Source organism: Sparus aurata, chromosome 21 (assembly GCF_900880675.1).
Source record: "Sparus aurata chromosome 21, fSpaAur1.1, whole genome shotgun sequence".
Classification (NCBI taxonomy): Eukaryota; Metazoa; Chordata; class Actinopteri; order Spariformes; family Sparidae; genus Sparus; species Sparus aurata.
Window position 1 is genome coordinate 15,445,113 of NC_044207.1, and position 12,281 is coordinate 15,457,393.

The window sequence follows — 12,281 nt, forward strand, 5'->3', positions numbered from 1 at the left end:
CTATCACTGAAGTGTGTTTAACATCTTCACTCTCCTCACTGGGCTCCATACACCAAGAAACTTCAGCACTGGAGGAGGTCGGCACCTAATTATTCCCCTAATGTGCTGACAAAACAGCCGGATAGATCGATATGTCATTGAGTCGAGATCCTCAAGTCACAGGCTGATGTTGTGTTTTCCTCTGGAGTAAGAACAAAGGCCAGCCAACCTTCTGCTGTTCTTCTTAGCGGCCGGTTGAATACCTGGAAATCTCTCTCTGAGCACTCGAGTGACGTTCAGGAACTCTTCAACCAGTCCAAGCTGTGGAAACAAAGCTTCTTATTTTCTTGTTTTTCCCTGTAGGTTATCTCAACAGTGAGCACAGAAAGATTGATTGCTTTCCTTCACCTGAAAATGAAATATCATCCAAAATGAAAGATATTCTGGCTCTTGGAATGATTTGAAGCAGATTTCTGAAGGGTTTATTGCTGGTTGTGTTGCAGAGTAACGGCTCTTTTACAGACTAGATGTTCATTCTTTATATTATAGCAATAGGGAACAATAAACAGCAGTTAGTGGATATATTCTGCATACAGTGATGGAAATCATCATCCCAACAGCTGTTTGACCACCTGTAACACATTTATTTTTAATGACTTCTTATAAAAGTCTTATTAAAGGCGTTGAGGTTTATTTCTTTTCCAAACAATATCAATATTCACTAACTGACTTCATGTTTTTGTCCAGGTTCCACATGGGAGAAATCCATCAGACAGATTGGCTTTGAGAGGTAAGATAAACACTTTCAGAGCAAATCCACCCACTTGTACACCGAATAATGTCACTGCTTTACATTTTGACAGCACATTTCTGTGAGCAGGATTAACTTCCCTGTCAAAAACTATTTTTTGAATAGCATCTGTCCTGGTGATCAAGCAGCAGCAAGTATTGATTTAGTTTAACTGAGCATTAATCTTTCTCCCAGTTGGAAAATCCGCAGGGTTTTTCTACAGTAGGATTCGGGTAGGAAGGATATTCATTGAGATGGCTTTCTAACAGCAGACGTTATTTTTGTTTTGCTCAAAGATTTGTTCAAAGATTTGTTCTAACAATCATTTTCTATCTTATACTGTTTGGAATGAACATAAATAATGAAGTTATTTAGCAGAGGAAAGACTCCCCTACCCGTGCAAGAAAGCTGAAAGCTGTTGTGTCATCACAGCAGTCATGCAACATTTCCAGCTCTGACAAGCATGTTGTTGGTTCGGTCCAATCAGATCCCGGCTCGATAGTAAACAGCCTCTCAGAGCCAGTTGAATTTTCTGCTACCTCCAGGTTGGTCCAGCCTACATTACGTCTAAAAAATATACCACCGGTGTGAAGGCTTCATGGCTATTATGCCTTGGTCATAGCTTCATAGATGAGCACAATACTCACCATCACACAGGCATTTCTTATTGTATATGGTCCCGCCTGTATTGCTATATGTGGCCTTTCTTTGGTGTGCCTACCTCTACGATGTTTGCCCTGCATCAAGCTGATCGAAGAGGCCATGCGTCACAAACAGCAACCAATTTGAGACGCACATTTGGCATTGAGGATAAGGATGAATTCAGAATACCCAAACGTAATATGCTATTTACATGACCCGTATCAAATTCGGAATATTGTCATATCATAATTTGTAGAGGAAAATCAGTGTCCATGTAAACACAGTCAGTAACTGCTTGTTGGTGAAAGGGCGGCAACCTTTATACCACGGAACAGTATATAATGCTTGATTTTTAAAAGAGAAAGTGCTTTCTTATTGAGAGGCCTTTAAAAATTTTTAAAGATCAAACATGTGATTCTCCTACCCTGTATGTGTGTGTTACACATACTGTCCTAAATATAGCAACGCCAAAATAACATTAAACACCACTTTTACATTTAGCCCTGATTGCTCATCAGCTGACAAGGTTTATAAATGCTCCTAACCTGTCCCCGTGTGGATTCTTGATGAGCGCGAAACTGAGTTATGTCTGACAATCAGCGGACGGGCCTATTTTTCAAAGCTTTTGCTGCTGTGTCTGTCTCCTCACACCCCCGTGATCACGTTAGATGTGGTTTCCTAAGTACGGGAATGTCCAAACTCAGCCACATCCTTTTTCCAGTACTCAACAGCCCTTGGTGGATAGTGTACTGTAAGTGGCGGAAGTAGAGCCGTAAACATTTTATCCCACCTGCATTTACCTGTTTGTGTCGAGCATCATATACAGTATATACAATGTTTACAGCTGCATTTGCTGGACGAGTGGATGCTTTATCGCTTTCACTGCCTATATGGAGAAGAATGCAGCGCTCCGGCCTGATTCATTGGAGTTTAGAGAGAATTCACAGCTGTTGTGTGTTTTAGTTTTTCTCTAGATTGACCTTTTCAAATCCTTTATAAATACCAAATATTTATGTAGTTGAGAAAAGATTTTCGCTCTCCGTATTTGTAGTTCTTCGCTGAAGCCCCATGAGTAATCACCCCTGCGGTCTGAGCCAGCGAAGATGGGTCTTAGCACTGCTAATGTTATTGTAATTCTCTCACATGATAAGCAGGGGAAAGTAGGTGTCATTAAAGTTGCTGGCTCAGTCTCGTCTGGCTCTGACAGTTTCCATCTCTTTCATCCACATGAGGATGCACAAAGCTTCACAACAATAAAGCACATGGAAACAGACGTCCTTGATTAGATTAAACTCGCCAACAGCGGCAGCCAGAAGCCCAACTATTTATCTGAGTGAGCGTTTTCCATCGTGTTGATTAGCACTCCGTATTCAACTTGTTAACTTTTATAAGCTTTGTATCCGTTCAAGGCCAGGATTGAGATTGGTTGTGTTTGAAATGACCACTCGCTTCATAACTCGATCCAAACATTCGGTCAACCCTTTTTTTTTTCTCAGCAGCCTCTGCAGCAGAATCACCAAGTATGTTTTGTTTATTGTAAACAGTTTAATTATTCTTGGAGCTCAGCTGGAAATGTAAAGAAAACACTCTGGTGGCCAAACACAGGATGCAGTGTGATTGCTGTAAAACTGAAATAGAAATTGGTTTGGATGATAAAAGTGAGTTTTAAAAGCTTTTGAAAGCTGCTAGCCATTTCAAGGACAATTTTTATTTGCTTTAATTGTACATGCAATCATGACACCTCATAAAAACTGGCCCTCCGGCTGCACAAATGCATCTCACAGGATCACTTGAAGCCTGACGTTACTGTAGCTGTCATGGAAACAGTTGGCGCCTCTGTTTTGCTTCCTGTTTGAGCAACTCTTTGGGTATTTAGTCTGAGGTGAGCAGATTAATCAAATACCAAATTTTACAAAAGCTTTGTTTGCTCGCAGCGATATGACCACACCACTTCAAACAATGTCATGTTTTATGGGATTAATGAAAAACACACACTCTGCGGACCAGAACAGGGATGTGTATTATTTGTTTATGATGTATTATCATCTTCACACAAGAAATTTCAGATCTGTGATTATGTGAAAAATCTAAAGCACTTCCAGTCCTTTTGACTTTATTTCCTGGGGTTTAATGAGGAAAAAGCGTGCTTATCGCTCACACCACCTTATTATGAACAAAGGATGCAATTTTCAAGGGAGTAAACATGTTTTTTTCACAGTTCGGTAAGCAGAAAAATACCACACTCTCATGGCCTTTTTTGTTTGAATGGAATTTCACTCACTTGTTAATGGGGATACGTTTAAAACCAGCATTTCATTAAAGTGGGTGGTACTCCATATAAAAGCTGAAGCCTTCAACACAACACATATTAAAAGAGCAGTTGAGTCACGGAAAAATCCAGATTCCCATGCGTTCATGTGAACAGGTAGGGCTTTCTGCGAGATATAATTGCTGCATGAATGTCCCTTCACATGAACTGGAGTGCTGTTCAGTCTATGTGAACACAGACTTTAGGAAAAATGCAAGAATATGTAGTGTTTTTGAGATTATTGAGCCATTTTGTGGCTTTTTGGGGGACAATGAGAGAGAGACAAAGAAAAGTGACATGTGACAAATAACCTCGGCCTGATGCAAACTATTTGTGGGCCGTATCCAAGTGAACTAAACGAGCGACCACAAGTCCCTGGATTTCTTAGAAAAACTGTTTCATATTAGAAGCGAGCGACCACGCACAGTTGAGTTTGTTGTACTCTTTCCCATTTTCCACCATTTGGTAGTGATCAAAGCCTTCGAGATTGCTCAAAATCACAATATTTGGGAGATCTTTTTGGGATTCATCCCTACTTTCAGGAAACGAGCATCTGCTTTCTGTCAGTGTGTATCCTCTGTTTTCTGTTTGTCCCTAGTGTGTCTGGTGCAGATGCAGGGAACGGCATACGAGTCTTCATCCCTGACATCGGCATGTTCGTGGCCGGCTTGGCCATCTGGCTCCTTTGTCGCAGTCTGGTCCAGAAGAGGCCGCCTGAGGACATGGCCCAGTACAATGAAGACTTTGAATCAGAGGAACAAGTGAGTTTTATTTGTGGTGACACGCAGTCTATCTAATCCTTCTGTCCGTCCGTCTGTCTGTCTGTCCGTCTGTCTGTCTGTCTGTCTGTCTGTCTGTCTGTCTGTCTGTCTGTCTGTCTGTCTGTAGAAATGGTAGATTAATCTGGCCATTAATTTTTTTGCAGTTAATTGTTTAGAAATGTTGTTGAAATTGTGAAAAATTACACAACTGGACAGTTATTCAGTTAATCAGCTAATCAATTAATGAATGAATCTTCAGCTACTTTGATAATCAATTAATCGGTTTGAGACATTTTTAAAGAATATGAAATCAAAATTCTCTGGTTACAGCTTCTTAAATATAATTATTTCCTAGTTTCTCTTCTCCTCTGTGACAGTAAACTGAATATCATTGTGCTTTGGGCACTGATTTTTCTGCCATTTTCCACAAATAACTAATTGATTAATTGAAAAAATATACCTGAACAAAATAAACAAATAAAAAGAAGATAATGTTTCACCACATTTTAAAACATGAGTAAGCATTTATCATTTAAATCATTAATATCCCTGTTAAATATCCCTTTATACTGTAGCTAAGATTAGTAACATGACAGCTCAAGGCTGGTGGTTGGAAGTAACGTGACAGTTAGGCAGTTTCCAGCGCGTGAGGTTTCCAGGTGAACAGAAGCCAGGAATAGTGATTGTCAGAAAAAACAATGGGAAGAAGCCAAAATGGGGGATGCCATGAAAAAGATAATCCCAATGAGCAGATGTTGTGGATTTAAGTATGAGTAAAAAAGATGTTGGTTAGGGTTTGATGAGATAAACCATCTACAAAAGATGTATACAAGCTGACATTTTTCAGTTTAGTCCATAAAACTAAACTGAGAAAGTAAATAATATCTTGTATTAGATATTATGTTTTTATAAATGTAAAGAGGAAATGTCTCAACTTAGTAGGTGTAACTTTCTCGAAACACCTCAGATGACTACAAATTTACACAAACTAATTTCCAGACTAGAGTTCAAGTCTCTGACAGTTAATATTTGTGTAATGTTCGACCTTCTGGAAGTCAGAACTGATCAGATTTTCTTCAGAGTGGACGGTCGTCTCTCCTGCTCAGTATGTAATGTCCACATTGAGTTTGTGGGAGCAGGAGTTTGGATGGAGTTCCCTGTGAGGGTTGATGACTTGGAATACATCCCCCATCCCCTGGCAGGTCCTCCCTCTTCTTTATGACTCAGTGTTAATTAAATCCACATTCACTTTCACTTCGACTGCACTGCTCATGCTGGCACAGATGGCATCGCTCCCCATTACTGAGAAACACCAGGAATTCATCTGTAGAGCCTTGCGTTGTGTTTGGGCTTTCATTTCCGTCAGTGAGCCATCTGAGCTTTTCATTCAGAACAGGGTTTGTGCCACCTGTCACTTTCTTTGTCTAGTGCCTTATGTGTTTTATATGAATCACTGCTCATGTGTTATTATATCTCTGTTTTATAGAAGTTAAAGAGGGACACGTAGTTGGTTAGTGCGAAATAAGAACAGAGAACATGTGGTTCCAGAGGAAAACACAAGCAGCAACACGGAGCACATATATGTTTGAATATGACATTAAAGATGCTCAAACACACTCCCAGCTGGAGTCGAGCTACCTGTAGGTAACAGTTTTCAGCACCATGGAGAGCTCTGACCTTCACACTGCACCATTCATCATTCAATCCTGAAATGTGTCACTGTAATCCACCTCGAAGGAGGAAGAGGAGAAGCTGAGCCTGGACGACAACATCCTGCTGGAGGACGACTTTGAAGCTGGGTACGAGGCCGAGGAGGACGATGAGCTGGACGAGGAGGAAGAGGAGGAGGAGGAGGAGGAAGAAGAGGAGGCGAAGGAGAGCATGAAGCGTAAAATCCTGCGCACTGTGGCGGAGGTGGCATCGAAGGTGAAGGAGATTATCGGGAACTTGATCACCACTGCTGGGCAGGTGGTGGTCACCATCTTGTTGGGCATGACAGGTGAGCAACTCTGCATGCTGTGTGATGAATATTCATCTTATAGCATTGTTATTTGTATAATTAGGTGATGTATTGATTAGTTAAATAATGTAGTGATTAGTCAGCTATAGATTTATAATTCACACTATATGAAATTTATTACAGAAAGGCAGTCTTTTACAGTGATTACTGTTGTTTTTATGTTTTTCAACATTATGCTTTATTTGCTAGTCGTAGAATTTGAGTCTAGTGTTGGCTGCATAAGATTGTTTCTCTCTTGTTTGATTCAAACATTTCCAAAAACCCCAGACCATGAAGTCCAAGATCGTGTGTTTATCTAACCAAATATTCTACTTTAATCCATGTTCGTTGGTGTTCAGCCCTTCTCAAAAGACATTTTCACTGTGGTTAAAAAAACTGTTTATTCAGCTTGCTGCCAGAGGAAGCATGCACCTGTTTTAACGAGGCGGTCTGGCACAAATCTGACAGAGCCTCAGATTACTTGTTAGGAGAGAGTTGATTTTATTTATGTTTTTCCAGATCAGGCAAAAATCCCCCATCCTTTGCCCGACGATTGAGTGTCAGCTACACCGAACTCCTACACCAAATTGTTCAGATTTGGCAAAACACTTTGATTTCAGCTTGATTACTATTGCTTCATTGAATACCTTTACTGGATTATCCTGCTGCCTACATGTATTTATATTGACACAACTGACTCGTTATATGCATTAAAGACAACTGATTTAGTTAAAACAAAACTCTGATGAAAAGAAAAATGCGTTAGATTAAACTCTACAGCTGCAAGAAAGAAAATGAAAAGTCACATCATATTCACAAAGTTCGCCTCGTCTTTGTTGTTCGGGTTTGATTTTCAGACTGTAGTAGACATGTTTTTTCTAAAAGCGGTTGAACGATGATACAAGGTGTTCTTGAACAGAAACTGTAACATCAGCAAAAAACTGTTATAATAAACAGTGTGTATTTAAAAAAAAGAAAAAGTTTCCAAACTTTTCGTTTAACATGTAAACCACTGAAATAAGACAACGTGACTTACTATCATTGGTTACAAATGTCTGTGTGTTATGTCAGTAGCACATGTGTTTTCTGCTCTACTCTCATGTTACCATCTTGTGGCGTCTCAGATTTATCTGTCAAAGTATTGGGGTGGTCCAGAAGCCCTGGTTGGCAACCACTGCTTTGCACTGTGCTTTTATGGATGTTAGTGAATTGTCTAACACTTACAAGACAAACAAATCAAAGTGTTATGTTATTAAGTTAGGGTTCATTAATTAATGAATTGATTAAGTAATTCTTGACAGTTTTATTTTTACTTGCTATGTGAGTTTTGCCACATTCAACAAAACACCAAACATTTCTCTCATGTAACAGTTTACCTGACATCTGACGATGTGCTTTATTGGGGTCAGAATTGTGGATCTATTTGGGCTGATCAAATTATTAATCCACTGTCCTCTGACTTCGTACCCCTGTTTCTGTGTTTGCAGGCATCATGCTGCCTTCAGTGACCTCGGCTGTTTACTTCTTCATCTTTCTGTTCCTGTGCACCTGGTGGTCCCTCCGACGGACCTTTGACACACTCATCTTCAGCTGCATGTGTGTCCTGATGGCCATCTTCAGCGCTGGACACCTCATCGTCCTCTACCTCTACCAGTTCCAGTTCTTCCAGGAGTCCATCCCTCCAGGCGACAACTTCATAGTGTAAGACGTCAAAAAGTCCAAATCATGTATCTCAACTGTGATCTTAAATGTTCTTATTTTTCAGTGTAGGTGCAAGGTTAAAATATTTGACATCTCATTTTTCTTATTATTGTAAATTAAAAAGGGATTAAATTTGCAATATCTCTTATTAATAGGCTGCAACAGATTTGCACTATTTTCCTAGTTTAAAGTCTGTTTGTACACTTGACTTACATTCTGCGTAAAGAACCAGATGCATTAAACTTTAGGAAGAAAATACCAACTGTCTCCCGCACAGCAGCGAGCGATGACTCAATCTGAAAGAAATGTATCTTACCAGCATTAGATTTCCTGCCTCTTTGATGAATTGTTTAAATCTTGTTAAACAGCACACACCCACACTAATGCTGTCTGGCTCCTTAATATTGTGAAAATACATGATGTGATGACAGCGCTCAGCAGCCAGAGCTCCTTTGACTCAGCGATATATATATTGCGCCCAAGGCAAGTTTGTTTAAATGATAATAAATATTTACTATTGTTACAAACAAGAAGGCAAAGGAGAAGGCAAACCCAGCTGGAGGGGAGATGTATCAAACTCCTACTCACAGCACATCGATATCCGAAGCAGAGCTTTTAGGCTCTTCACTACAACCAGCGTTGTTTTATTATGCATGAGAGAGGAGACAAATCAGCTGTCTGTGGCTGCAGCGGTGGAGCGTTGTGGTTGGAGTAAAGCCACACGGTTGCACGTCTTGCCAACATACATTAGTCACAGATGTAATGAATACAGACTCTGTGGCAGAAAGTCACGTAGCTCATTATGTTTGACTGACAACCTAGAAAGCAAAGAATGCTGTTTGTTTACTCATAACTAAAAATTACACATCAAGGATGCTGTCTTAGGTGCTCGACACAAAAGTGATTTTTGTGCAACAGCAGGAAAGGAGGAACATACAGACATTTTAGATGCTGGAGTTCTTATCATTTGGAATAATTAATTACTTATTAAGACAGATAATATCTATTTTTATGCTTTCACTTCACCATTAAAGTCTCACTGGCACCCAAATCTGCTAAATAAAACATTTATGAAATGACAATCTTCTACATTTTATGTTTTATTTAAGACAATGTTAAACAATATTTAATCTAAATAAACAGCTTTAATTTAATATTTAAACTCCTTTTAGGTGTCAATCTTCACAAAAATACACTTGATAGGATACATGAACAGTGCGTCCGTGAACAAATTGTTATTTTTTTTTAATGCAATTTTTTGCCTTCATTTTGACAGAAGGATAGCACAGCAATGGGACTTAATAAGACCCATAACGGACAAACAAAACACTGGCTCCAGAGAGGAACTTTAGCACTTTTTGTGTTTTTAGTGGCCTACTAAATATTTTGAGAAACGTCTGAGTCCACATGATATTACACACACATTATAAACTTTTTCTACAGTATATTCATTAGTCAGTTGCCTAACTTTTTCCAGCAAATTTAATTTGAATGTGTTAAAGACAGTTTTGAGATATCCTGCCAGCTAACAGGCAGCCACATGGGACTTCGAACATGACTGCTTCCAGGGAGGCGAAAATACGAACATTTATTTCTTCACAGTAACAACTGTCACACAGCCAAAAATATAGAACAGAAAATACAGCGTGTTAGACTCACAAATCATATTCTACCTGCATTATGGGTAAAAGCACAAGTAGGTTTACTTAACTGAAAATCCAATCAAAGATACAGACAAACGCAAAAAAAAAACACATGCATGTACAAACAATTTGGGACATTGTGCTAAACATAAAGAAAACAACAAAAAAAACTGTTGTGTTTACTGAGCCCATGTACTAATATCATCTATATAAACTGGTGAATCTCACCACATCCCTGCAACAGATGAGTCTTTTGAAGATGCATTTATTTTAAAAAATCAATGATTCCTAATAAGGTCAAACATTTAACATATGTCAAAAAGGATTAGTAAACATATTTTGTTTATTTATGCATTACACACCATCCCACTTTTCTGGAATTAGGGTTGCAAATTGAGAAGAAATTATATAAACCGTGCTGCTGTTCAGTACTTCTATTACTCATCTGAATCCTTAGGTACCTCTGCTGTTGTCTCACTGTAGCTGTTGTCTCATCGCCCTTGGTGTTGCAGAGTTTTATTGATCTCACGGTTTCTCATTTGAAAGCTGTGCGGCTGTGTGTCAGGACTGGGGCTATTTACAGCTATGTATAGCTGAAACTGCCTTGGACAAACCTTGTGTCGTCCCCATCCTTCCCCTGGTTCAGATGGCAGATAAGGTGTGATTACGAGGCTGCATCGACAGGCTTCTCGTTAAAGAAAACACACTCATTACAATGAATGGACCCCTCTCGCACCACCTGCACAGGCAATAATAGTCTGTTGAAACTGTGAATGCTGTTGTAACTTTAGTACAGTAGCTGTAGAAGCATCTGAGGCGGTAGTCGGTAGTAATACAATACTACACAGCTGCGTAGTGCAGAAGATGATAACATGAATGTATGAAATAGAAAAAGCAGAATAAAATAGTGACAAAAGACAGAAATGTTACTAAGTATAAAATACAAAAAAAACTGTAATCACTTATTTCTTTTGCAAATTAGAATCTTTGGGTCTTTAAATACTGTAAAGCCACCTCCTCATATCACTTAAAATCTTTAAAATTAGCCAAAAATGGAAAAAAGAAATACTCATAAGCCAGCGGTGACATGCGGACGCTACTTCATTTTGAAGGTTTAAATGGCAAAAAAACATTGTGAGCCATTGATACAACCAAAAAAACAACCAAAAAAAATCAGAATTTTCATCCAAGATGATTCTTAAATTTAATACTAACTTATGAATTTGCTTTGTTTACTTTCCAGCTAGTAAATAAGGGAAAGTGGGTGTAATTGTTTTAAACACTTTTTAAACACTAGCTAGCTCTTTATTTTGGTATTTGAGGTCCTAAATTTAGAGCGTTTAGGGTGGATTCTTCATTAATAGCTCTTAAAATGAACAGGCGGCCTGTTTCATCATGTGCCGTCCCTGCACTGTGTTCATGTTGACTTTCCACAGCGCTGAGGTATTTCTGTCGGCAGCCGCACGAAAACTGAGACCCAATGTGATGATAAAAAGTTACATGTCGTCCTCTGATCTTGCCCGTTTCCCCTCTGCACGCCGGTCAGAGGGAAACTCCTACAGCTGTACATATGTGCAGCCCCCATTGGACAATAGGCCACCTTAGTGCCTGCCCTAATTGTGCCTGTTGACAGTGACTCGGCCTTGCTGTCGCCCTGGTGTTGAGTGAGACTGTTGAGAGGCCTGGCTTCCACTCCACTTCCTGCCTCCCGCCCTTACAATGGAAGTCCCCAGTCATGTGACCAGTGGGCCTTCCCCAGCTGCAACAAGAAACCGTTCAGGAAGTGTGATGGGGTCAGAGGGGGGTGTTCATTTGTCCACATGGCACAGAAGGAAAATACTCAGGAGGCATCTAAATCTGTTTGTCTGTCACTGGAATACGTCAGTACAGTTCCTGTGGAGGAGATGACCTTTATTCTGCTCGAAGGAAAAGGAGTGAATCATACGGCATCCTTTGTGGTGCAAAACAGACTTTTAGCCTCAGAGCATTTTTGAGATTCCAAGCTGAGGGCGTAGAGGAAGATCTTCTCGCTGGGAATGTCATCAATCGGTTCTTAAGCTGTTTACATGAGGGGAAAGTCAGCTGTAAGAGATAATAATATTGTTGTTATTGCTTCACAAAACCCTTCAACATATAAAAAGGCAATGCTATCTTTAAATTCTAAAAACACTGAACCCCTAACTATAATTTGGACTTAGCTACATTCATCCCCTTTCAGCCACATATCCAGAGAGCTTGTCATGTTAACAGCGGACTGAGGAAGATAGTCCAGACGTCCCTCGACCCAATAACATCAACAGTGATGTTTTTTATGAGTTTGACATCGTCTGCAAAGAAAAAACTGTAAAGTAAAGACTCTAGGATGAGGTAGTTCATGCATGCATCATCAGTGGCCCGAAGCTCCTCAACTGGCTGTTTTTTAACTCAAAGAAACAGCGACTGTGTTCCACTGAGTCGA

General features: G+C 39.7%; 1 protein-coding gene across 1 annotated transcript in view; it reads left to right on the plus strand.

Annotated features, from left to right (window-relative positions):
* The window catches only part of piezo2b (piezo-type mechanosensitive ion channel component 2b), an 88,937-nt gene that overhangs the window by 21,770 nt on the left and 54,886 nt on the right, over nt 1-12,281 (plus strand). The window contains exons 4-7 of the mRNA XM_030402702.1: nt 727-769; nt 4,318-4,480; nt 6,218-6,479; nt 7,967-8,180. Of these exons, the coding sequence (XP_030258562.1) occupies nt 727-769; nt 4,318-4,480; nt 6,218-6,479; nt 7,967-8,180 (682 nt within the window). The remainder of the gene's footprint in view (nt 1-726; nt 770-4,317; nt 4,481-6,217; nt 6,480-7,966; nt 8,181-12,281) is intronic.